The 27,047-nt window shown below is 38.7% G+C and overlaps 2 protein-coding genes across 2 annotated transcripts in view; one reads left to right on the plus strand and one right to left on the minus strand.

Annotated features, from left to right (window-relative positions):
• LOC133781436 (disease resistance protein RPV1-like) overlaps positions 1-27,047 on the minus strand; it is a 94,179-nt gene that overhangs the window by 50,294 nt on the left and 16,838 nt on the right. The gene's annotated exons all lie outside the window — the stretch shown is intronic.
• On the plus strand, positions 5,694-27,040 carry LOC133781429 (uncharacterized). Its single transcript, XM_062220401.1, has 12 exons — positions 5,694-6,015; positions 7,233-7,760; positions 7,846-9,039; positions 9,567-9,894; positions 10,015-10,273; positions 10,389-10,605; positions 10,740-11,089; positions 11,176-11,598; positions 24,099-25,287; positions 25,359-25,706; positions 25,894-26,131; positions 26,224-27,040. Exons 1-12 carry the CDS (start codon positions 5,911-5,913, stop codon positions 26,964-26,966), a joined length of 5,922 nt encoding a protein of 1,973 aa, XP_062076385.1. The 5' UTR covers positions 5,694-5,910; the 3' UTR covers positions 26,967-27,040.

The following is a 27,047-nucleotide window of genomic DNA, read 5'->3' on the forward strand; positions in this document are numbered from 1 at the left end:
TTTGTCTCAGTGGGGTGCACACGACCCGCGTAGAATTGTTCGTAAAACTCCTTCACGAACATCTCCCAGGATACTATACTTGCAGGAGGGAATTTAAAGAACCACTCTTGTGCGGCATCAGAAAGTGTTGCAGGAAAGATCCTGCATCGAGCGACTTCAGATACCTTCTGAATGTCCATCTGTATCTCAAACTTGTTAACATGAGATACTGGGTCACCATACCCATCAAAGTTCGAAAGTGTGTGCATTTTAAACTTGCTGGGGGTTTCAGCCATGGCGATCCTTTGTGCAAAAGGGGTTCCCCTTCTCCTGTCGTACTCGATATGGGACGTCCTTCCCTCGACCAGCTGTTGCACTGCCTGGTTCAGGGCGTCTATCTGGGCCTGGAAAACTTCTGGGATTACCGGAGTAGCTGGTGCTGGGGGGGGGGGGGGGGGGCGTACTCATCATGCTTCTCACAGTGGTCATTGAGTACGTCCCTCAAGTCATCATCTTGAGGTCGCTGCTCGCTGACTCCCAGTCGGCTGAAAACATTATACTGCCTAGGTTGCCCCCCAGCGTTATAGCTAATTGGCCTGTTTTCTCTGGGAGGTGGACTCCTGCCTCCACCTTTCTCCTCATGCCTTCGACCATCATGCCTCATGCCAGAGTCAGTTTCATTGTAGTCATGGCCATCTCTGAACTGTGGCTGACTTCGGTGCGAATGACTGTTCGCACTGTTCCCATGGGCTGGTCTTCCACGAGCGTTGGGGGGTGGACTACGTTGGTCGTGGTGTCCCCGTGCACTGTTGTACCATGGGGGGCCCCTGACCGCAGAGCCTGACTCAGTATTCCTCCTGTTAGCAGAAGGATGTGGCCCCCTGCTCGGTAGGTTTGGCTCCTCTTCCAGTGGGCGTCTAGGGCTGATGCCCTGCCCTTTTCTGCCCTGAGAGCAGAGGATTGCGTTGACCAGCTGGGGATGGAGGCTATGGTCCGAGATCCCTTTGTGGGGCCTCATTCTGAGCCACGGGTGGCTGCTCTGCCCTTTGAGGTGGCAGATTCATTTGAGAGGTCGGTGCAGCCTAATTCCTTGCCAGTTGGACGACTGCTTCAAGGGCGGCCATCGCGTCCCTCTGCCGACGGTCCATCTCGGCTTGCCGCCATTACAACAAAATAGACATTTAATGGCTATATTGGGGAGACATTGTAGACATTTAATGTCTCCCCCTAGGGGAGACGTTGTTGCAGGAGACATCTAAAGTGGCCCCCTGGGAGACGTTGGAAGTCTACAAAGTCTCCCCATGGGAGACGTCATAGGTACCTACAACGTCTCCCATGGGGAGACTTTGTAGACTTTTAACGTCTCCCCGTGGGAGACGTCATTGGTTTTTGTAATTTTTTTTTAAAAATAATTAAATAATTATTTTCAGTATATTAATTAATAGAATTAAATATATTAATTTTTTTTGAAATAGAATTAAATATATTAATTAAAAAATCTAAATTATTTGCAAGTTTAAATTGTGAATTTTCATTAATAAAACCGAAATGTGTATATAATATGTTTTTGCTAGCTAAATATACAAAATTGTAATATTTGTTGTTAAACATACAAAATTAATAAATATTACTCTAGATAGCTAGACATATGGTAAGAAATAAAATGTAAAAAAAAACCTAATATGTGGGACGATGACTTTGAATTATCGGTAGCATATGGTTCGCCCAGTGTTGTCGCAGTTCATTAATTTGTGCTGGTGTATATGGCGTAGTGTTTAGCTACAAAAAAATACAAAGTAAAATATATTAGTTAATTATTATTTAATTATATATACTTTAATAATAAATAAATTGTTAACTTTGTATAAATTTATATATACATACCTCTTTCTTCAAGTAATGTCTAGGTCGTGGATGTTCAATGTAATCCTTCAACATCCTCATCACATAATATCCAAATGTCACTTGTCTGGTTGGTGTGGACACTAATATTTAACTAAAAATACTTAATATAAAGAATATTAGTAAAATTCAACTATAGATTGTCAAAATAATTGAAATTGTAGTTAGTTACTTTAGGTTACACAATTTATATTTAATTTGGAATCTCGGGATGTTTTGGTAGACTGTCCAGAAAAAGGTTGGCCCCATTTTTATATTCCACGGATAACCTATTCGTTGACATCCATTTTCTATCGATATCATCTCCTATGTCTATGAAAAATTAAACTAAAAAAAAATACTAAATCAGCATACGAAAAATTAGGCAGCATTTCCCCTATATTAGTAACCTAACCATCTGTCAATCTAATCAAATCCAATCGAATAAACACAACACAATACAAATATAATAATAGAATAATAAAATACATAATTCTAGACAAAATCGAGCAGCATTTCCCCTATAATAGTGATCTAACCATCTGTGAACAACAAGTCAAAAAATTTAAATAACACACAATAAGTTTCTTCCTTATAGCTCCGCAGCACACAAACAAATTTTCCAGAACCTACACTACTACAAAAAAGGCTTTTCACTGCGGTTTTTTTACTCAATACACTGCGGTTTTCGAGAGTATTGAAAAGCGCAGTGTATTCGACCGCAGAGAAAAGTGGTATGCCAACCGCGGAGAAAAGTGTCACTTTTCTCTGCGGTTGTAGTAAGCCAACCGCAGAGAAAGATGTACTTTTCTCCGCGGTTTTTTAAAACAACCGCTGAGAAAGAAAGACTTTTCTCCGCGGTTTTATTGAAAAAACCGCAGAGAAAAGTAGTGTAATTTTTCAAAATTTTGACGAAGCATAACTTTGTGCTCAGTTCTCTGTTTTTGGTGTTTTTTTTTTTTAACTTGGGTATTTTTTCGAGATCTATCTAGCTGCATACAAAAGAAACCTGAAAACCTGAAAAAAAAAAAAAAAACAAAATTTTCAAGTTTTGTCACCGAAAAATCTGAAGAAAAAAAATTCAGCAACCAAATTAATGATTTATGAAAAACCTCTCAAAATTTTGATTTCTATTTTTCTATTTCACACAAAATAAACTCTAAAAATAATGATGAAAAAAAAACAAAAAACTATACAAACAAAGATATATAGATCATTACCTATTTTGAAGCTCAAGAACACAATGCATGCCCAAAAATACAGTGAAAATGGACAATTTTTTGACCAAATCCTACCCATTTTTACTACAAAAAACCTGAAAATAGACAAATATTAAGCATCAACTTCAGTTTTTAACTAAGATTTAGCTAAAAAAGATGAAAAATAAAATAGTAAGATGAAGGTTGAAAGACGTACCGCCGCTGTTGAAGAAGTTTTTTCGCGAAATGAAGTAGGTTTACGAACCTTGTGGGGAAGAATGAGTTTATATATAGGTCTGGAACCTTTTCTCCGTGGTTTTCTTAAGAAAACCGCAGAGAAATAAAGACTTTTCTCCGCGGTTTTATTGAGAAAACTGCAGAGAAAAGTAGTGTAATTTTTCAAAACTTTTACCAAGCATAACTTTTTGCTCGGTTGTCCGTTTTGATTGTTTTTTTTTTTAACTTTGATATTTTTTCGAGATCTATCCAAAGAAAATAGTCTTTTCTTTGGATAGATCTCGAAAAAATATCAAAGTTAAAAAAAAAAACAATCAAAACGGACAACCGAGCAAAAAGTTATGCTTGGTAAAAGTTTTGAAAAATTACACTACTTTTCTCTGCGGTTTTCTCAATAAAACCGCGGAGAAAAGTCTTTATTTCTCTGCGGTTTTCTTAAGAAAACCGCGGAGAAAAGTAGTGCAACTTTTCTCTGCGTTTTTCTCCCACTTTTCCTACTTTACATTGCGTTTTTAAAAAAAACCGCAGTAACAAAATTCCTAAGTGTCCTTCAATCATTTTCTCTGCGCTTTTTATTTTAGATTGAAAAAAAAACGCAGAGAAACCCTATATTTGTAGTAGTGCTACTTCACTAAAACACACAGTTCTCAACCTTTTGTTATCACCGAAACACACAATTTTAATCTCATAACCTACTTCACTATGGATAAATATTTAAGATATTTAAACCCCTCTAACAAAAGTTTAATAATACTAAAACAAGAAAGAAGATAATGTATGTACCACTTGCAATTAATAGTCATTGCTAACAAATTTACTTCACTTTGCAAAGAGCGCACTTTGTTATTAAATTCACAACCTACAAAATTAAATTAATTAATAAATAAAATATTAATAAACAAACTTCATTAAATAATTAGATTAACAATAATTTATTATTGAAATTTTAGAAATTTAAAAACCTCAAATGTGTGCTTGAAATCGAAAATTTGAGGTAAAAATCTAAGTTAAAACCACAACTTAAAAATTTAAATTAATTAATTAATAAAATATTACTAAATCAATAAAATAACATCACTATATATAAATAACCTAGTTAAATTTTAATAAAGATTACAAATATATATCATTTTCTAATTAAATAATAATATAAATTAAAAAAAATTATAAACATTATAAACTCGAATTACTATTTTTTATGTAAAATTAAAATTAAATTATTTTTCTTATTTTAGACAATTATTAAATACATTTTAGCAAACACATATTTACATATATTTGCTTAACAAATATTAAAAATTAATTAAAAAATGTATAATTTTCGGATTAAATAGTAATAAAAATTTTAAAATAGTAAATAATGTGGTATCATCTTAAAATTAAACAATATAGTATCTCAAATATACATAAAAATTATTTTTCATACTTTAAACTAATATTTCTAATAAAACCCACAAATCATATAAAAAAAATGCACAAAAATAATTTTTTCTACCATTCTAACTATAATACATTGTTTAATCTTGAAATCCTACCTCAAATATGCTTTAAATCCACTTTGTTGAGCCAAAAATCACCAAAAACCGCAACTCATAAACCCTAAAATCTCAATATCAATTCCTTAATAACTAGAGACAATAAGCATGAAAATTATCCTAACTATTATACAACACTTATAAATAATAAAAACTTACCTCAAATGAGACTTTATAGCCTAAAATCGGCCAAAATCGTCAAAAAATGGCCCTGAAATCGCCCTTCTCCGCCTCTGGTTCGTGCGCTCGGGGAAGAAGAAAGAAAGGTTGAATATATATATTAGGCCAAGGATATGTCATGCAACGAAGATATTCCTTCATGTCGAGTAATTGGGAAGACGATTTATGTTGGTCATAGAAGATTCTTATCTTCTACTCATAACTAAAAAAATAGTCGCTAAAAACAAAATAAGGTGCATTGGTACACCAAAAGCCCTTTTGGGAAGGAGCACCATAAAAACTCCTTATAAGATTCTCCCTATTATTAAAAATTCAAAATTGGACGGGATTAATCTCCCAAAATTAATCAAAAAAAGAAAAAAAAATATATCTCAAAATAAAGGGAGAAATTGATAAAGAAAATACAAAGGTAAGAGTGTGCGTTAGAAGTGTTCCTTTTAGGACCAATAACAAACTAAAAATACACTACTGAAAAAGTCATAAAAAAAAAAAAAAAAGAATACAATACTATTCCAACAACTACGGGAAAAAAAATTCCAGCAAAAAAAAGAATACGATGCTATATTCTTGAATAATGACATTAAAGTCAGACGAATTTGATGATAGAATATCGTTAAAGTTTTATCTTTTATGCCTTTCTAATTTCAGTAGAGTGCTTAAGAGTTAGGCTATCCTTTATAAAATGAGAAACTAAGTTGACATGAATGAAAATCTACCTTTTACTTACAGATTATATGCTAAGTCTTTTAGTTTATTATAATACTATGTGAGGTGGAATATGATAAAGTGGTGTAAGAAATTGTAGAATTAAGGTTTGAATTGTTATAAGTTGTTTGAGTGAGAAAATTATTATAAGGGATAGAGAGAGTGATTGAGTGAGTTATGCTATACTACATATTATGATGATGAATAATAAGACATCATCTGTTGCTGACCGTTTTACTGAAACTCTGTTTTCTTGGTCTCTTGAAGATGTTTTCGATGAAGAGCTTTTCATCAACAAGGTTTGTTTGTTTTGTATTTTATTATTATTATTATTTTGGTTGAGTTTATTATTATATCATTTGCCTGACTAATAATTATATGTGTGATGATCTATGTTCTATTAGCTTTAGATTTCTAGGAAAATACAGGGTATGTTCTGAGTTCAATTCTAAAGCTTTTTCACACACTTACTAGATAAACGAAACCATCATTATTAACCCATTTCCCACTGCCTACTTTATTTATGGATCAAGTGTCTAACTAAAACCTTTATTATATATAATTAGACTATTGTGTACCACGTGAAATAAGTGTAAGAATATTGAACCATTAATAAGAACATGTGTAACTTTACTAATTACCAATTGGCTTTTAGTTGGAGCCCCGTGATTCTTGCCATGGTATCATGAGCCAATTCCATAGCATAGTGCGAAAAGACACTTAATGAGCCACTTGTGATCAGGTGATTCAAGATTGAGGAGTGAAAAATCGCCACCATCTTAAGGAATATTAGACTATTGTATTCCAGATGGAATAAATGTAAGAATATTGAGCGAAAAATCGCCAGTAAGTGTAACAATGTTGAATCATTAATAAGAACATGTGTAACTTCACTACACTAACCTATACTAATCACCAATTAGTTTGGTTTTTAGATAGAGACCAAATGGATTTTCAATTTTTGTGTAATTTTTGTAATAAATGTAAGAATATTAAACAATTAATAAGAATATGTGTAACTTTACTAATCACCAATTGATTTTTAGTTGGAGCCCTATGATTCTTGTATTCTCTAGCATAGTGCGAAAAGACACTTGAGATCCAAAAAAAAAAAAGCGAGCAATAAGAATATTGAACCATTAATAAAAATGTATCTTCACTAATCACCAATTGATTTTTAGATGAAGTCCCATAATTAATTCTTGTCATATATATATATATCACTTTGTACAAAATGAATTTTCAATTTTTATCCACTTTATTGATCAAGTGTCTTACTGTAAAACCATCATTAAGCCATTGGTTTACTATTGCCATCCATTTTCCTTGAGTAACTTTTCAACTAAATTTTCATTATTCATTGATGGTTAGCAAACTAGATAATATGTTTATGCAAAACTGAATATGTTCAATTTGACTTCATTTTAAAACTTGTGTACACTTCCAAGAACTCTTTTCGGTTCATAAACAACCATTCATTCATTCATTTTGTTTTGTTTTATTATATATTTTGCAGATTGAAAAGATTCCCAACTCATTTCGATCAGTTGACCATTATTTGGGGTCTTATGTTAATCCTTTATTGGAAGAAACAAGAGCTGAATTGCACTCAAGCATGGAAGTTCTATATGGAGCGCCTTTCACTGAAGTAAACGATTTCCAAGAAGAAGTTAATCCATATGGTAACAAGAACTATATAGTTCAAGTTAGTGATTGGAGAAACAAACACAGTAAAAATGGCAAGGAGCCTTACAAAGCTTTGCCTGGAGATTTTTTTGTTTTGGCAAATGTTAAGCCAAAAACTGTCTGTGATCTCCAAATGGTAGACAGATCATGGGCTTTTCTATCACTCATTAATCTCATTGGGAATGGCGGTAAGACATTCATAGTGAAGGCATCAAAAGAGCTCACATATTACTTTCAGAAGCCATTGTTCATCATTTTCTTGGCAAATTTAACCCCTCTCAGGAGAATATGGGAAGCATTGCACATGTCAACCAATCTGGGGTTTCTAAATAAAGTTATATGCATTGATTATTCAGAGGTAAGATTTCTTTATTCTTGTTCTAAAGTTGAAATTCCCACATACTACTTTTGACAGAAATTTCTATACCCTTGATGATAAACAGGCCAAGAGTAAGAAGAGGTGGTGTGATGTTTGTTCCAAAATCAGTAATGGACTATGGGGTGACAGATTGGTTAAGAAGTTACCTTTTCAACTGAATGAGTCTCAGACCAAAGCACTTGTTTCTTGTCTTCATATGATGGACTGTGGGACAAAATCTTCTTTGGAACTTATATGGGGTCCCCCGGGGACAGGGAAAACTAAAACTACCAGTGCTCTTCTTGTCGAGCTATTGGGAATGAACTATACAACTCTTGTTTGTGCTCCCACGAATATTGCAATTACTAAGGTGGCTTCTGGTGTTCTGAAGATGGTGTTAGTAGATACATATGGTACTGATGGTTTGTTCTATTCATTGGGAAATATTCTTCTTTTCGGTACTAAGGAGAGGCTGAACATTGACTCAGATCTTCAAATTATATATCTGGATGATCGAGTTGAGAAGCTTGAAAAGTGCTTCGGTTTAGGTGGTTGGAGATTTTGCTTGACTTCTATGATAGATCTTCTTGAAAATTCTGATCTCTGTTACCATGATATGCTGGAAATGAGTGAGTCAAGCATGGAGAAAGAAGAAAAGAGACACATAATAAAAGTAAATGGTTGTGAAGTTGTGAAGAAAAACGTTCCAACATTTCTTGGGTATGTGAGAGAAGAATTTAACATGAAATTTTCAGAACTTAAGGAGTACTTGTCTATCATCTGTACACATACAACGAAAAGTTACATTTCGGAAAAACTATTTGAAGATATGGTCTCCCTTATTAGCTCACTCGTTTCTTTTCAATCGTTACTATGCCAAGAGAATATGGTTTCTGAAGTAGTGGAGATGATATTTTCTTCTGAATATATTTTTCATTCATGTGTTGATGATATCTCCTTGAGTCCCAATATGAAAAGAAAGGAATGTGTTTCAAGTATGAGATCTCTTCTTTATTCCCTTGACATGCTTGACTATTCTTGGTTTAAGAACCAGAAAACAATTACACAATTTTGTTGGGAAAATGCTTCACTAATTCTCTGTACTGTATCGAGTTCTTACAAGCTACTTAGATTGAAAATTAGGCCAAGAATTTTGGTTATTGATGAAGCTGCTCAACTGAAGGAGTGTGAATCAATCATACCTCTTCAACTTCCAGGAGTAGAGCATGCTATTCTTGTTGGTGATGAATGGCAATTACCAGCAACTGTCAAAAGCAAAGTATATATATATAATATATAATATATAAATATATATATATATATTCTATAGGGGCTTCACTTTAAGCCTTACTGGTGGGGCTCTCAGTGTTCTCGACCCGTGAACAGTTTTCGGCACGATTTTTTTTATGACCGTATATGTTGTAGTTGTTTAGAGCATCTTGCAAATTTTCAGAAAATTCTGAATAGTTTATATTACCGAAAAGTAGGTTCAAACATGTTACTTTCCACGTGCATAAAAAAAATTAGTCACGCGTGCAATGTTTGAATTTAGTTTTCGGTATTGTAAACTATTTGGAATTTTCTAAAAATTTGCAGATGCTCTAAATAGCTACAATATACACGCTCATAAAAAAAAAATTGCGTCGAAAAATATTCATAGGTCGAGAACAGTGAGAGCCCCACCGGTAGTGTTTAAAGTAAACCCTTAGGAGAATTCCCCTAAATATATCTACGCTAGAGACTTATTTATTCCTTTTATTATTAATTTACACAAATCCACTAACTATTTATATGTTTGTTTTATAGGTTTCAGAGGAAGCTAGCTTCGGAAGAAGTTTGTTTGAAAGGCTGAGTTCAGAAAATCATCCAAGGCACCTCCTAAGTATGCAATACAGGATGCATCCATCTATAAGCTCTTTCCCAAATTCTCTATTCTATCGTAGCCAAATACTTGATGCTGCTATTGTTAAGATGAAAAGCTATGAAAGGAGTTATCTTCCAGGTCCAATGTTTGGTCCATATTCTTTTATAAATATAATTGGTGGAAGAGAGCATAAGGATGATGATGAGCGTAGTCGAAAAAATTTGGTTGAGGTAGCTGTTATCATGAGAATACTACAAAAATTGTACCAAGGTATATAAGTTTCAAGGTGATAAGAAAAATATGTAATGAATTTGATATTCACTTGCTGTTTGAAGCATGAAATTTATTACAATGAATAACTCATTTTTCTTTGCTTTGTGTGTTTTTCAGCCTGGGTTGAGTCAAAATATGAGCTTAGTGTTGGTATTGTGTCTCCATATGCTGCTCAAGTGGTTGAAATTCAAACCCAACTTAGGTTTAGGTACAATGAAAAGAATGGCTTTCAAGTAAAGGTGAAGACAATTGATGGCTTTCAGGGTGGGGAAGAGGACATAATAATAATGTCTACTGTACGCTGCAGTGGTTCTCATCATTCACTGGATTTCATATCCAAACCACAAAGAATTAATGTTGCTCTAACAAGGGCTAGGTATGTATGACAAACACTACATAGGCAAACTATGTGAAGTAAATTCTTCAATGGTTTTCATTAAGATTATAACTTCATAACAGCAAATAAACATCGACCCTTTTCATGTTTTCAGGCACTGCCTCTGGATATTGGGTGAGGAAAGAACTCTGGTTAAGAGTCTTACTGTTTGGACACCTATTGTCATTGATGCAAAAAATAGAAAATGCTTCTTTAATGCTGACAGAGATGATGATTTGGCCAAGGCTATAACAGAGGTCAAGAAAGAGTCCGGTCAATTTGATGATATGATCCATAATGATGGTATACTTTTCAAGCGTTCAAAGTGGAAGGTACTGCGTTTTCACATGCATTTACTACTATTCTGTCTCTTTTTGAGTCAATATAGTTTAACATAATATTTACTCTATTTGGTTTCTACATCTATACTAAAGGAGCTTCTTTTGTACATCTCCAAATATTGTAGGTTTTTTTCAGTGAAAACTTTCTAAAGTCGTTCAAAAACCTTGAAGTAGTTGAAGCAAGGAAACAAGTTATTAAACTTTTACTTAAGCTTTCTGATGGCTGGAGACCAAGGGGGCCTAGCGTCTCAGTCTGTGAAAACTCTTTGCAGATTATGAGTTATAAGGTTGAAGGTTTTTATGTTGTCAGTACTGTTGACATAGCAAAAGAGCATTCAGAATATATACAAGTTTTGAAGATCTGGGATTTGTTGCCTTATCAAGAAATTCCAAGGTTAAAAAACCAGCTTGATATTGTTTTTGACAAGTACACAGAAGAATTCATCAACAATTGCAATGAAAGGTGCTTGGAAGGGTATGCTAACTCCTTTAGTTTGTGTTTAAGTAGTAATATTTTTCTATTCTTTGATTTGGTTTGATTTTTCTGGATTTTGTCCCTAGAAAATTGGAAATCCCAAAGAGTTGGCCGCTCTCTTCGAACATTGGTTGGTTTGAGGATCTCCATATGATGCCAATGAAATTCTACTCCCTATCAAATTGTGTAGTGAATCACATGCTATCTGATCGAGATGGTAGAGAACTGGATCTCCCTTTTGAAGTACCAGACCAAGAAAGAGAGACCATCCTTTTCCCTACAAGTACATTTGTATTGGGAAGGTCAGGTACTGGGAAAACTACTGTTTTATCCATGAAGTTGTTCCAAAAAGAATATATGCATCGCCTGAAAATGGAAGGACTCTATGGAGCCAAGAGAAATGGGATTGGAACTGTTGATACAAAGAATGTTGTTTTACGCCAGCTTTTTGTGACAGCAACTCATAAGCTTTGTGATAATGTCAAGCAATACATTTCATACTGGAGAAGGTGCATGAAAACATTCATAAACATGCCTTTGATCCTTAATGACATCGATTCATGTTTGTTAAAATAGTTTTGTAACCAAAGTGATCAAGAAAGAGAATGAAAAATGGAAATGGAAATAAACAATAGAGATGTGTGAAAATGAATGTGTTGTATTGAAAAATGAAAACCACACCCCAATAATACTAGAGGATAGGTTTATATAGTGTACAGAATATAAGAAACACTAACAGAACTGCTTACCGAGTTTTTCGGAAACTACAATAGTAAAAGATAAGAGAGATTAAGGAGAAAGGGTTTAGAAGTTGTAAACCAGATTTTTATGTGGTTGGGGCGTTAATGAGCCTTGGTCCACGAGTCAGTTGTATTAGAGCTTAGAGAGTTTTTTACAATGGAGTTTTCTGCAAGTTTCAGCAGAGTAACTGTATACACACAAAAAAGAGATCCATTCTCCAGTGCTCTGTTACATGTATTTATAGGTTCACATGTGCACTGGGCTAGGGCCGGGCTGACTTGGGCCCAATAAAGGTATAAATACTGCTGGCTTCTCTATCAGAAGTCTAATACAAAGGATTAAAACATAAAAGAACAATATTAATCTGAGCCCACTAGGCCAACCCAAACCAAATCTATCATGCGAAAAATTGGAGCTTTGTCTGGGCATTTCGAGTTACGAGGCAGATTCAGGGGACAAGATCGGTCAGATCAGTGGCGGCGCAGGTCTGAACCAATGACGTACAATCCTAAGGTGGCCTTTTTTGCAGGTGAAACGTGGGGACAACTCCCACGCTTCCTGTGACGAATTCAAGGTCACGAATGCTTTATCCTGCCAACCTTGGAAAACTGACCCGGGTTCGTTTACCTATGTCCCTCTCCGTTCGTCGAGGTCCCGTATCGTTTACCATGGGCCCGGACTACTTACCAGGCTTCAGGATCCTCCACATTGATCCCGACTATTATCCGGAAGCCAAACATACTATCTCCCGGATGATTGTCCCGGACAATACTCCCCGGACGCCTTTCGGGCCTCATCCAGAATCGGGTTGTTGATATCTATTATACTTCTTTCCAAATGGGCCTAGGCTGGGCCCAAATACATTTGGCCAGCCCGTGGGCCTGAAGCGCAGACCCGGGCGCTTGGTAGGAAACGGGGATAACATTTACCCCCAAGCCTTCACCCGGGCTTGCGTGGTGTAGGCTTACCTCAGTCTCGGATCTTCTCGGCCTTCTTCCCAGTTCCTTCTCAGAGCAACTGGTCCACGGCAGGGGGCACCGCGTGCCGGACGACTGTGGAGCCCGGACCATTTACTAGGGTCCGGGTTCGTTTACCACTGCCCCGGTTCATGACGAGGGGTACACGTGTCTCCTAGCAACTGTTGCATCGATGGCACTTGATCCTGAAAGGTCAACAACCACCTTAAAGGTCGCTAGGTTAGGGCTACTATGTCTGCTCAGATCATGAAGCGTCCCATCCGCACGGGCACTTTCCATTATTACTTTTGTGACAAGGAGGACCGTAGGATGGGGCGACCTTTGAAGGGCCCCTCTCTCTGGGACGTCGGATCGAAGTGGCGCAGATCGCGCCTTGGGGGTATCATGATCCAGCACTCGAGTGGATCCATTAATGCCCCTGCATGATCCTGGACCGTCCGATAGGGGGACCGATCCCAACCGTTAGATAAAAAATCATCGCCTAGGCTCTTATAAATACCCCCCAGGCTTTTATTTGAAACATTTACACTCTTGAACCAGTCAAAGAACTCGAAGGATTTTTTTATGACCGAGCTTGATATCTTCCACCGTCTGCTCCGCCTGCGCTGTTGCCTTTTTCCAATGGTTCCGATATCTACACCCTTGCCTGAGCAGACGCCACCAGCCTGCCCTTTTGACGAGCTGCTGAATCATCTCCACTTGTTCAAGACTGAGATTCTACCGTCCTTGCCACTGGACAACCACCATTTTTCACGACCAGCAACTTACAGTAAGTTTCCTTGCCTTTCGCCTTTGCACCTTTATATGTATACAAACATAGATTTCGTGTCATTTTGCTTATCTGCTTATGCTGCTTGACCTTGCCTGCGTTTAGAATTAGTGTTAGGGAAAAACAGCCTGGTTCGGGCCGCTCTGGGCCCTTTTAGGGTCCGGGTGATCCCCGGACAAGCGTCAATGGGTCATCTTAGGAGTGTAGCCTATTGTTCGTTTCCGATTAGGATCTTGCAGATCCCTGGTGATCCCAGACCTGATCCGGAGAGGACTCTTCCAAGCAGTTCATAGGAGAGCCCCCGTACCTTAACCAACCTTCTTGGGTTTTGGTACTGAGTGCTTGGTTTGTTTCTCTGTTTTACTCTCAGATCACCAGCCATGACATCGGGCGTCACCCTTCATTCGGTGGAGGAAGTTAACAAGCCCCTTTCACTCCTCTCGGGGGAAACACCACCAAAGGCAACAGGTGGGAGATGGACGTGGTGCCGAACTTGTTCCAGAACTATCGGATGCTGTACACCCTGGAGAAGTGCTTGGGCGTGGAGTCGACTCCCTGACTATTCCATAATCGCCTGGCCAAGAAAGAGGAGAGGGCCCACACCTCCGTGAACGGGTTCGGGGCATAGAGCGTAGGCCACATCAATGCGGGGGTTACACTCCCGCTTCAAGATTACTTCATACAGTTCCTGATGTTCATGGGATCGCGCCCTTCTAGCTTCTGCCCCATGCATAGCGATTGCTTGCAGGATGGCGTGTCTTCTGCTTCGCGAGGGAGATCCCGGAGCCAACCTCCGTAGAAATCTTGTACTTCTACAATATGGAGCCGTAGGTCAACGTCAAGGACAAGACCCTGGACGGCTTCTACAGGCTCAAACCGCGGGGCAACTACCCTGCTCCTACCAGTGCCTGAAAGCATCCCTCTGACGTCCAACACTACTGGTTCATGACGTCTGGTTTCCTCATAGAGAAGAACCCCACACTGATGGTCGACTTCCAGTGATTGGGTAAGTGGTTTCCCGTCCCTTTTTCTTGTCTTTGTCCTCTTTTCTTCCTCTTTTTCTTTTATTCTCATCACATCATCTAGGGTGGCAGGACCCTTTGCCCAGACTCCCCTCACCCAGTTCATCTTGGATCAGAAGAAGCTTTACTCTGAGCTAAGCGTGGAGGATCTGGACGTGGGGGGCTATGTCAACACTGACAACCTCCGAGTGATCGGAATGCTTGCGGCCCACCAAACGATCCATGCCCCGAGCCTCCGGGGGATACAATGCGAGAAAGACCCCGCGCTGAGGGAGGAGCTGGCCCTGGAACACATCAGGGCCATAGAGGTTGCGGTGCTGGCGGACAAAACCAAGCGAAAAAGGGACCAAGCTCAGTCGAGGGAGGCGGCCACCTCCAAGGAGCTGGAAGCCCTCTTCGACAAGGGACAAACGAATATGGGGACCCCCAGGGCTAGCGTATCAGGGCGAGGTTACTCACCTATGATTTTGACTTATGCTCCCCAAGTTGGGGACTTAGCTAGGGATAGGCTAGCACACCGAGGCCCCTTGTTTGGGGCTGATGGGGAAATGAGACCTTCGTCTCCCATTCTCGTAGGCTCGGAAGTCCTTATGTACTTGGCCGGGTTTCTCCAATACGGGAACTTTCTACACCTGGATGACATGGGGGACCGAGTCTATTCTTTCGCGTTAGATGACTTGAATCAGGTCCGGGGCCTAAATAAGGGTTCGTCTCGGGTCACTCTTAGTCTTGACTTCCTTGTTTGCTTGTTTATTGTACTAACTCTTTTATTTGTGTTTATTTCAGAAGACTCTGATATGTCCGACCTCGTGGACAAGATGAAGCAGCTCCTCGAGACCCGGGCTGCCAAGGCGAGGGCCATGACCAGGAAGGTCGCCAAGAAAGCGTCTAAGGAGACGCCAGGGCTAGAGCTTCAACCTAGCAAGGAGACTCTAGGGCCCTTCAACCCAGCAAGGCCACCCTAGCAGCGGTTCCGATCACGGCCGTTGACCCGGCCAATATCCCCGACCTTCCCGCTCACCCCCTGTGATTAACCTGGAGCTTGAACCAGAGGCAAGCCAGAGCTCCAAGAAAAGAGCCGCGGATTTGGGCGCGGAGGAGGCAAAACCACGAAACAAGAGAGCCCAGACAAGGTGGGCTGGTTCAGATAGGGAGTCGTTCGGGGAGAGTCAGCTTGCCACTAAAGACCTTCCGGCAGCACCGACTCTTCCCGTCCACCCGGCCTTACCTGAGGAGGGGGAGGCCGTCTTGCGAGACGAGCAGTCCAAACTCATATCCCGGACCTGGGAGAGTGGCCGGGAAAAGAGGGAGGAGGTTTACAAGGCCCTGACGATTCGTCGTTAGGTTGAATTTTCTGATCGCCCGACTGCCTTCAGTGCCCCTCAGGAAATCGTGGATCGGTTGGTTTCCGAGACAGGTTTCCGCCCCAAGCTGGGGCAGGATACGACCCCGTTTGCGGTGGATCTACTGGATCAAGTGGGGAGCACCATGTCCAATCTTCAACTGAAGCGATATGCCACCATCGCCAACCAGGACATACTGTTCATTTCCCAAGCTCTCCGCCACCAAGCCACTGCTGTAAGTCTGCTTTGCATCTTCTCTTTCTCCTTTTCTTTGCTCAAAAAGGACTCTTCTAACTTTGCTTTGTTCCATGATGCTCTAATATCCCATCGGAATGCCGACTTGGTGGCCGAGGTTGCCATGAAGATGGAGACACTCCAGCTGGAGCTGGAGGCGGCAGTGAATCAAAGAGAAGTCGCCAATGAGGCCTTGGCCAAGGAGATAGCCCACGCCAAAGCGTCCCTGGCCAACGCGGTTGCTCAGGCGGAAGCGGACTGCACATAGTTTGACCGGGTCATGTTTCAGCTTGAAGAGGCTCTGTCTCGGAAAGAAGCCGAGGCTGGTGAGCGGATGGCCAATCTGGAGGTGGAGCTTCTCCGAGTAAAGGCTTCGTAGGAGGCGGCATTAACTCAGTCCATCCAGGACCGGGAGAGGGTCAAAGGTCTGGAGCCCGGATCCATGAGCTGGATGGCTTGCTTCAAAAGGAGGTGAAGGCACACGAGGAGACCTGTTGCGAAAAAGAGCATGCGGATGACATGTTGGGCATCTCCTTCGATGAGGCCATCTATATGGCCTGGGTCCGGGACAAGAACATGAACCTCCTGGTCTATCCTTACCCTACCACGAAGAGAGCCGAATTTGAGGCCAAGGAGAAAGCTGACGCGGAGCCCCTGGATGATGAAGAGGCGGATGGAGCCATCCCAGAGGCATCAGGACCTGGCGAAGTCTAGACCCGGATCTTCTTTTTGTTTATAATTTTGCAATACTTTTATGGACGCGCATGCGTCTAAGATAATTTTTGGTGTTTTATCCACTTTATTTTTTGCTTATTTCTTTCTCGTTTCCATCCGCTAAGCTTTCACTAAGTGTTTCACCACCGTGCATGAATGAGCCGAGTGTTTGGTCCCGGTTCCAACAGCCTGGACTAGACTATTCCTGACTTTAATTTATCAACTCACTCTAATCCTGATGCTCACACCCATGAGAGGTTTGATGTCAACACTAGCTTTCTCAGGCTCTCAATGAAAGCACCAAAATGTTTACCGAGTTTTTTGGAAACTACAATAGTAAAAGATAAGAGAGATTAAAGAGAAAGGGTTTAGAAGTTGTAAGCCAGATTTTACGTGGTTGGGGCGTTAATGAGCCTTAGTCTACGAGTCAGTTGTATTAGAGCTTAGAGAGCTTTTTACAATGGAGTTTTCTGCAAGTTTCAGCAGAGTAACTGTATACACGCAAAAAAGAGATCCCTTCTCTATTGTTCTGTTACATGTATTTATAGGTTCACAGGTGCACTGGGCTTGGGCCGGGTTGACCCAGCTCAATAAAGGTATAAATACTGCTGGCTCCTCTATCAGAAGCCTAATACAAAGGATTAAAACATAAAAGAAAAATATTAACCCGAGTCCACTAGGCCAGCGCAAACCACATCTATCATGCGACAAATTGGAGCTTTGGTATGGGAATTTTGAGTTACGAGGCAGATTCAGGGGACAAGATTGGTCAGATTAGTGGCGGCGCAGGTCTGAACCAACGGTATATAATCCCGAGGTGGCCTTTTCTACAGGTGAAACGTGGGGACAACTCCCACGCTTCCTGTGACGAAGTCAGGGTCACAGATGCTTTATCCTGCCAACCTTGGAGAACCGACCCGGGTTCGTTTACCCATGTGCCTCTCCATTCTTCGAGGTCCCGTACCGCTTACCATGGGTCCGGACCATTTACCAGGAGCCTGGACTGTTTACCAGGCTTCGGGATCAATCCACGTCGATCCCAGCTGTTATCCGAAAGCCAAACATACCATCTCCCGGATGACCGTCCCAGACAATACTCCCCGGATGCCTTTCGGGCCTCACCCAAAATCGGGTCGTCGATATCTATTATACTTCTTGCCAAACGGGCCTGGGCTGGGCCCAAACTAATTTGGCCAGCCCGTGGGCCTGAAGCACGAACCCGGGCACCTGGCAGGAAATGGGGATAACAAGAACAATTAAAGAAAGATAAGTCAACTATTTAAGAAAGGTGTTACAATATTCTGTTAATCAAGTAACTAAAACTGACTCTTCTAACTAATCATTGACTGAGTTGACTTGGTCTTCACTAACATCCCCCCTCAAGTGACACGGGGGAACAACAAGTTTCAGCTTGGAGAACAAGTTGTATGAGAGATGTGAAGAGGCTTCGTGAGCAAATCAGCAATCTTAAATTCAGACGGAACATAACGAACTTCCAGAGCTTTGGCAAGGATCTAGTCACGAACAAAGTGAAGATTGATTTCGATGTATTTCGTGCGGGCATGGACCACTGGATTGGAGGCTAGAGAGCTTGCACCTAAGTTGTCACACCAAAGTATGGGGCACTGAGAAGGTGTTAGGTGCAACGCACTGAGTAAGGACTGTAGCCACATAATCTCAAATGTTGCTAACACCAGAGATCTATACTCAGATTCTGCTGATGATCTAGCTACTACATGTTGCTTTTTAGAGCACCAACTGACTAGATTTCCTCCAACGAAGATGCAATATCCCGAAGTGGAGCGCCCATCATCAATTGAGCTGGCCCAATCAGCATCTGTGAAGCCATTGATGAAGAGATTGGTAGATGGCTTAAAGTATAACCCAAAGTGGGTAGTTCCAGCTAAGTATCTTAGAACTCTCTTGCAGGCATTCCAGTGATCAGTGGTGGGGGCCTTCAAAAATTGACTCAGCTTGTTAATGGAGAAGGCAATATCTGACCTTGTCAATGTCAGATATTGGAGTGCACCAATGACACTTCTCTAAAGAGAAGGGTCTGCTAGAGGAACACCGTGATCAAGGTACAACTGTGAGTTGGGACACATGGTTGTTGACATCAACTTTGCAGTAGACATGTTGGTTTTATCAAGGAGATCTCTGGTGTATTTTCTCTGTGTAAGGTAGAGGCCAAAATAATTTCGAAACACCTCAAACCCCCAAGAAGTAATTGACTTGCCCAAGTACTTTAAGAGAAAATTGAAGGTGGAGATCAGTGATCAATCGATGCACCATAGCTATATATTTTCATGTGATGAGAATATCATCAACATAGACAAGGAGAAGAATGAGTTTTCCTTTCTTCCTTGTGTAGAACAAAGAGGTATCAGACTTTGAATTGGTGAAGCCCCATTGTAGCAAGGAACTCTTCAGGAACTTTTCACTTGTCAAACCAAGCCTTGAGGGCTTGTTTTAAGCCATATAAGGCTTTATTTAACTTGCAAACATGCTGAGTAAATTGAGAGTTTTGAAATCCCTGAGGTTGATACATGTAAATTGTTTCTTGAAGCTCACCATTAAGGAAAGCATTATTAACATCAATATGTTGTACCTCCCAATTGTAAAGCAACAATAATGGTGAAGATAACATGGATTGTGGAAGGTTCCACCACAGGGCTATATATCTCAAAGAAGTCTATCCCCAGAATCTGTTGGAAACCTTTTGCTATTAAGCATGCTTTGTAACGTTCCACAGTACCATATGGTCCATACTTTATCTGAAATATCCACTTGTTGTTGACTATAAACATATGAGGAGATGGAGGTACAAGAGTCCATATATTGTTGTTCATTAATGCAATGTACTCCTCCTTCATTGCTTGTGTCCAAAGAGGGTTTGTCAAATTCTGCTTTACTGTTTTTGGTTCCAAAGATAAACTCTTGTGCATAGTTACTAGTGCTTTAGGTTTGAAGATTCCAGATTTGGATCTAGTAATCATGGTGTGTTTGTTGTGGGGCTGAGTTTGAGTTGGGGGTACGGGTAGGCTAAGAAAAAAGGTTTGGAATAGGTAAAAGGAATTTAGATGTGTCTATTACTAGATTTTAAGGTAAAGTGTCTGAGTGGTGAGGCAAGTTGTTGTCTGTTTCTGAGGTTGGGTTATTTGTGGGGAATGATGCAGTAGCAAGGACATGAGGTTCAAATGTGTTTGGGATCGAGGAGGGAATATGGTCAGTGGGTGAGCTTGGTTGAGTGATAGGGACAGGTGAGGCAGCTGGAATAGGTACATTGGGAAGAGGAAAAGCAATGTGTATGTTTTGAGTAGCTGTTATGAGGAGAGGCCGAGTTTGACTTAAACAATGACATATATGGAAACTCTAGCTCATTGAAAGTGACACTTCTAGCAATGTAGACCCTCCCATTAGGATGAAAACATCTATAACCTTTGTGTGCTAGGCTATAACCCAAGAACAGACATTTAGAAGTTTGAAAAACAAATTTGTGAGAATTATAAGACCCGAGTAGTGGAAAACATGAACACCCAAAGACTTTTAAGAAGTTTTAATTAGGAGATTGATTAAAGAGCTTTGAAAAGATGATATATTTTGTAAAGTTGGAGTTGGAAGCCTGTTTATTAAATAAGCTGCAGAAACAAAGGATTCCCACCAAAACTTTAATGGCATTTGGGCTTGATAGCAAGTAAAGACAGTCCCATATCAACTACATGTCTATGTTTACCTTCCACTCTTCCTTGTTGTTGATGTGTATGGGGACAAGGGTGTCTAAAAACGATGCCTAAGTTTTGAAGAATTGGTTGAAGCTTTCTATACTCCCCACCCCAATCAGTTTGCATTGTTTTGATTTTTTTATTGAATAATCACTCAACATATGTATTGAACTGAGAAAACATAGTGGAAACTTCAGATTTTCATTTCATGGGAAATATCTAGACAAATTTAGTGAAATCATCTATAAAACTCACATAATACTTGTAACCATCCATATAAGTATAAAAAGATGGACACCAAACATTTGAATGGACAAGTTGAAAACAAGAAGTTGTTTTTGGATGCACAGTAGTGCCAAACTTGACTCTCGTTTGTTTTCTTAGTATAAAATGCTTGCAGAAATCAAACTTTCCAGTCTTGGCACCTTTAAGTTAACCTTGCTTCACTAGGCCTTGCAAAAGCCTTCTCTCCGACATGCCCTAAGCACATGTGCCAAAGGCGTTAATAATTAGATGTCTTCTCTTTAGAACTGCTAGAGACAACTGCTCTTTCTGTAACTATACTCTCTTCTAGAGAGTATAAGTTCATCTTTCGTGTACCCTTCATCGCAACAAATGCAACTTGAAGAAATTTCAAGATTCCATTTTCAAAAGTTACCTAGTAATCATCAAAATCAAGAACACCTAAATAAATAAAGGTTTTTCTTTAGATCGGGAATGTACCTGACATTCGTAAGTCGTCTAATTGTATCATCATGCTTCTTCAGTCATAATGTTTCGATCCTTTTTATCTGACAGGAATTTTCGTTGCCCATATGCACAACTCCTCCATCAAGCTCCTCAAAACTTGAGAACCAATGCCTGTTCTGACACATATGATAGGAACATTTGAAATTAAGGATCCATCTGTCTGAGTATGTGTCTGATGATGAAACTGTAAATGCGGATTATCATCATCATCAGTCTTTTGTGCAACATTTGTATTTGACTTGTCCTTATTTGGACAATCTTTCTTCTAATGCCCTTTCTGGTGGCAATAGGCACACTCGTCCTTCGCAACACGTCTTTTGGATGACTCTCCTCTGGAGTTTGATCTGAATCGACCCCTATTATCTGATCTGCCTGAATTCTTATTGTTTGCCCAACCTCTAGCTACAGTTAGTGTTTCTGGTGTTAAGCCTCTGTGATCATGTTGATCCTTCTTCTGGTACTCATTATTCACCAAAGCACTAAAAAAATCTATGAATTTAACCTCATATTTTCCGTATAACAGAGTTATGGTTAAATGATTATAGGTGTCAGGTAATGAATTTAGCAACAACAAAGATTTATCTTCATGATCAATAATTTCAACATCTAGATTTTGCAAATCAGCCAAAATTTTATTGAAATTATCCAAGTGCTCAATCATAGAGGTACATTTCTTATATTGTAAATAGAAAAGATTCTTCTTCAAGTAGAGTCAGTTATCTACACTTTTCTTCATGTACTTGTCATCGAGCTTCTTCCAGAGAACTTTGACTACATTCTCTTTCAAGACAGAGTACTTCTGATCTTTTCTGAAATACAGTTAGATTGTGCCACAAGATTTTCAGTTGACAAAATTCCAGCGTTCATTTGTATAATCTTCTTGCTTAGTCTTGAAGGTAATATTAGATCCTTATTTGAACAATAGATCTAACACTTCAAATTCCCACATACCAAAGTTAATGGTGTCGTTGAATTTCTTCACCTTAAACTTTGTGTTGGATAACATGGTTATTCAAATAGAACCACTTGTTTCACCAGAACTTCTAATGTCACATTGTTCATCTTTAGAACTTCTAATATCAAGTTGTGCACTTTCTTTTGACTCTCCGATGTTAGTAATTAGTGCAAAAAAAAAAAATAAGTGAGTTTTGCACTAATAACTTAAAATAGGGTTTTTCCAAATTTTTGTACCTTATTTGAAAAAACGAAGTCTATAGTTGAATACAGATTGGTCCAATTAGCTAGGAATAAGTCTGATTCTATTGAAAAACATACTGACTTGGCCCAAAGTTCACTTTTGACTGAGTTGACTCACTAGTCAACGGTTAAACAGGCTTAGCGATTCGGTCAACTCACAAAGCAACTTGGTCAACGACTTTGACGGCTCAATTACATAGTCTGCTGACTCAATCAACAACTTTGTGGCTTGGTGAAATGTCTCGATAAAATAAAATACACAGAATTACGTGGTTCGACAATTTTCCCACGTCCAAAGGAGGCAACATATATTATGGAGCTAAGTAGGAAGTATACACAATAAAAATACATATTTTCTCACCAATAATATCTCTAAGTTATTTCCCAAATTGTTTTCTCAAACTCATAGAAATCTCACTCACTGAGTATTTTATCTCTAGAGTTTCCTATGCTGTCTTTGAATTTCCCAAGCATTATCTCTTATTTTTCTCTAATTGAGCTTATTTTTTCTCAATGAACTCCGTCATATTTATAGATGGAGGGAGGCTCCATCTCCCTCTTGTACAATGTATGCAGTGCAAGAATAAGAGTTTGTACAAACTGTCTTCGGAAAATGATGTAACCACCAAAGGATATGGATGTATATCCTTAACATAAGGGACCGAACTTCATTTACTATTGATCCTCCACAAACTAGAGATGAAGAGATGATTGAGATAAGAGAGCGTGTTCGACAATTAGAGGAGCATATCCGGAATCATTGTACCACCCCAGGATCTCAAGTGCCCCACCACCACCCGATGATCCCGATGTTGGAGCACCAAGTCAGTAGGACTTATGTATGAGTTTTATTACTATGGACTATTACAATTTCATGTTTAGGACAACTCTTTATTTTGATTAAGCAAACATACTCTTATGTTTTTATTTATATGTTTAATATAAGTGTTTTAATTTTATTCTATTGTTTTATATTTAATTCAAATTAAATCAATAAATAAATATATAAGTGAATAAACATTGCACATATAAAAAAATCTCGGCTCAGTCTATACTGAGGATTATCCTCGGTATAGCCCATCCATATGACAAAATTGGACAGGTTGTACCGAGGACATATTCAATGTCCTCGGTAGAAGTTTACCTCTACCGATGCAGCTGTCCCGAGAATCTACTATCGAGAACATGTTCTCAGTAGAAGCTGTACTGAGAAAATTTGCGCTTCTACTGACGACATTTGTTATCGGTATAAGCCTTGTTTTTTTGTAGTGTAGGGGTAGAGAAGTCATTTGCATGGGTACAAACTGAATGATTAGATAGAATAATTCCAAGGATAATTTTGCAAACATCTCTTGAACATTATTCAACCGTTGAAATTTGTGATATATATTCATTTTGGTGTGTGCTAAATATTTCAAGTTTTCACTTGACTGTGCTATATTTTACTTTAAATATATACTTAAAAATACAAGCATAAAAATTGTTATGAGATACTTAAATTTCATTTAACTTTTGAACATTTCCACAAATTCTTTTGCAGTGGTAGTCATTCAGTTGAAAGCGGTCTGATTCATGAAAATAATAATGATAATGAAGATTCAAGATTCAACAACATCCCAGACTCCTTTCACGACATTCCCCCTAATTCGTATCCTCTTGCCATAACATTCCATAAGTTCTTGATGATGCTTGACGGAACACTGAAAACATCTTATTTCCAAAGATTCCTTGGTATCGATGAAGTTTCTCAAAGTCAAATACCCAATTCAAGATCACATATATACTATTCCTTCTTAAGCACCAAAGAAGTTGATTATACGAGATTTTGTTCACAATACTGGCCTTGTTTTGATTCCCAAATAACGAAAAATCTCAACCCTTCTTGTGTCTTTACTCAGATAGTTTCTCAAATCAAAGGCAGCCCACAAGCCCTGGAAACAAAATATGGTAAACTCACAAGGAAGAGATATGTTAGGTTGTCAAAGGGGTGTGGATCTAGTCGTTTAAGGAGGAAAGAAAGAGAGATTATATATGATATATTCCAGGTATATGAAAAACTCAAGTTGGAAAGTGGTGAATTTGATATGGCTGACTTTGTAAATGATCTTCATTTTCGACTCAGACAAGAAGGATATGGTGGTGATCAAATGAATTTTGTCTATGTAGATGATGTGCAAGATCTCACAGTGAGTCAAGTTGCTTTGTTTAAGTATGTATGCAGTAACTTGGAAGAGGGTTTTGTTTTTTCTGGAGATGTTGTAAGACCAAATGCTGGGGGCATTGATTGTAGGATTCAAGATCTACGTTCTATTTTTTATAACAAGTTTGTTTTGAATCCCATGATGAACATGAAAGGAAAAGTGGGACATATCACCAATATGTTCAGTTTGAGTCAAAACTTTCGTAGCCATGCTCGCATTCTAAAACTATCACAAAGTATTATTGAACTGATATATCATTTCTTTCCTCTGTCAATTGATATTATTGAACCTGAAACCTCTATGGTCCCTGGTGAAGCTCCAATTATAGTTCAATACAAGAAGAATGAAAACGCAATCATAGAACTTTTTGGGAGATGTGACAACAACTCGAGCAGAAATGCCATTAGTTTTGGTGCGGAGCAGGTAATTTTGGTCAGAGATGAAACATCACGACAAAGCATAAAGGACATTGTTGGAAAGCAAGCCCTTATCTTAACCATACTTGAGTGCAAAGACTTGGAGTTTCAGGTAACTACAATATTTATTAATATGTTCTTGCATTATTTATGAAAGTTAATATATATTATGGCATGTTGTAGGATGTGCTGCTGTATAACTTTTTTGGATCTTCCCCGTTGAGAAAGCAGTGGAGGCTTATATATAAATATATGGATGAGCAAGATCTGTTTGACTCCACGTCTCCACAGTTTCATCTTTTCAACGATAGCAAAGATAGGATTTTGTTGGCTGAGCTAAAACAATTACATGTTGCCATTGCATGTACAAAGAAGAGATTGTGGATTTGTGATACCACTGAATTCTCCAAACCTATGTTTGAGTATTGGATGAAGAAGTGCCTTGTACAAGTTCAACAACTAGATGATTCACTTGCTCTATCAATGCAAGTCTCAAGCAGTCCACATGAGTGGAAATCGAGGGGTGTAAAGGTAGGTTTGGTTCTTGATCATTTCTTTTTTCAAGAATGATCATTATCTTAGGATCACATCATCATCATCATCATCATCATCATTTGATCCATTTTGCTTGATTGAGCAATTCAAGTTGTTTTATCACACATGCACAAAGCCATTTTTCAATAATTTAAATTAAACTATTCAATTTGCTTCTGAACAGCTATATTATGCGCATAACTATGAAATGGCTACAATTTGCTTTGAAAAATCTCATGACACATCTTGGGAAATGAAGTCTAAAGCTGCTAGCCTTCAAGCTATGGCTGACCACATGCTTACTTCCAATCCTGAAGTAATAAGCTCTTTCTTAAGAAAAGCTGCCAAGATATTCAAAACTATGGGGAAATTTGATTCTGCAATGAGTTGTTATAGAAATTTAGGAGACAATGAGGAAATAGGTATATAAATTCATCTCATGCCCATTCTCATAAATTACTTGAAATTTAAGTACTTTATATCTAAATTAATCACCTATTATTTGTTGTTGTAGGTTTGATTTATTTGGAAAATTTTGGTGAGTTTGAGTCTGGGTTGCAGAGAGCTGGGGAGTGCTTCTCCCTGGCAGGTGATTATCAGAAAGCTGCTAATGCCTATGCTAAAGGCAATTTGTTCTCAGAGTGTCTAAATGTTTGTGCCAAAGGACTCTTATTTGACACAGGTTTGGCATATATACAATCCTGGACACTACAAGCAAAAGAAGACTCTATTGTGATGAGTGGTAAAGGCACAGAAATAGAAAAAATTGGACAAGAATTCCTGGAGAGGTGTGCTCTACATTATTACAAGCTTGAAAATATAAAATCTATGATGAGGTTTGTTGAAGCTTTTTATTCATTGGATTCAATACGTAAATTCTTGCGGTTGTTGGGTTGTTTTGATGAGCTTATGTCATTGGAAGAAAAATTAGGAAATTTTGTGGAAGCTGTAGACATTGCAAGGCTCAGAGGAGATATACTAGTTGTGATAGATTTACTTGAGAAGGCTGGGAAATTTAAGGAAGCAGCAACGCTTATTCTTGCTTATGTTCTTTCCAACTCACTCTGGTCATCTGGTAAAATAGGCTGGCCCTTAAAGTGTTTTAAACAAAATGATAATCTTCTAACAAAAGCCATATCATTTGCCAAGAATGAGACGAAAGACTTCTATGATTTTGTTTGCACAGAAGCTGAAATTATTACAAATAAGAAGAGTGACCTGGCAGTGATGAAAAATGAAATGATTTCTTCTCAATGACACAAGAGTGTTAGAGGTGAAATCCTATGTGTTTGGAGAGTTGTTGATGCTCATCTTGATTCAAATCTTACAGAATATTTA

Source organism: Humulus lupulus, chromosome 6 (assembly GCF_963169125.1).
Source record: "Humulus lupulus chromosome 6, drHumLupu1.1, whole genome shotgun sequence".
Lineage (NCBI taxonomy): Eukaryota > Viridiplantae > Streptophyta > Magnoliopsida > Rosales > Cannabaceae > Humulus > Humulus lupulus.

Excerpts from the sequence above, each read along its gene's own strand:
- LOC133781429 (XM_062220401.1), top strand. The coding sequence starts at position 5,911 with ATGATGATGAATAATAAGACATCATCTGTTGCTGACCGTTTTACTGAA. Across the intron at positions 9,040-9,566 it reads CAGCAACTGTCAAAAGCAAA|GTTTCAGAGGAAGCTAGCTT; the intron begins GTATATATATAT and ends TTTGTTTTATAG. Across the intron at positions 10,274-10,388 it reads GTTGCTCTAACAAGGGCTAG|GCACTGCCTCTGGATATTGG; the intron begins GTATGTATGACA and ends TCATGTTTTCAG.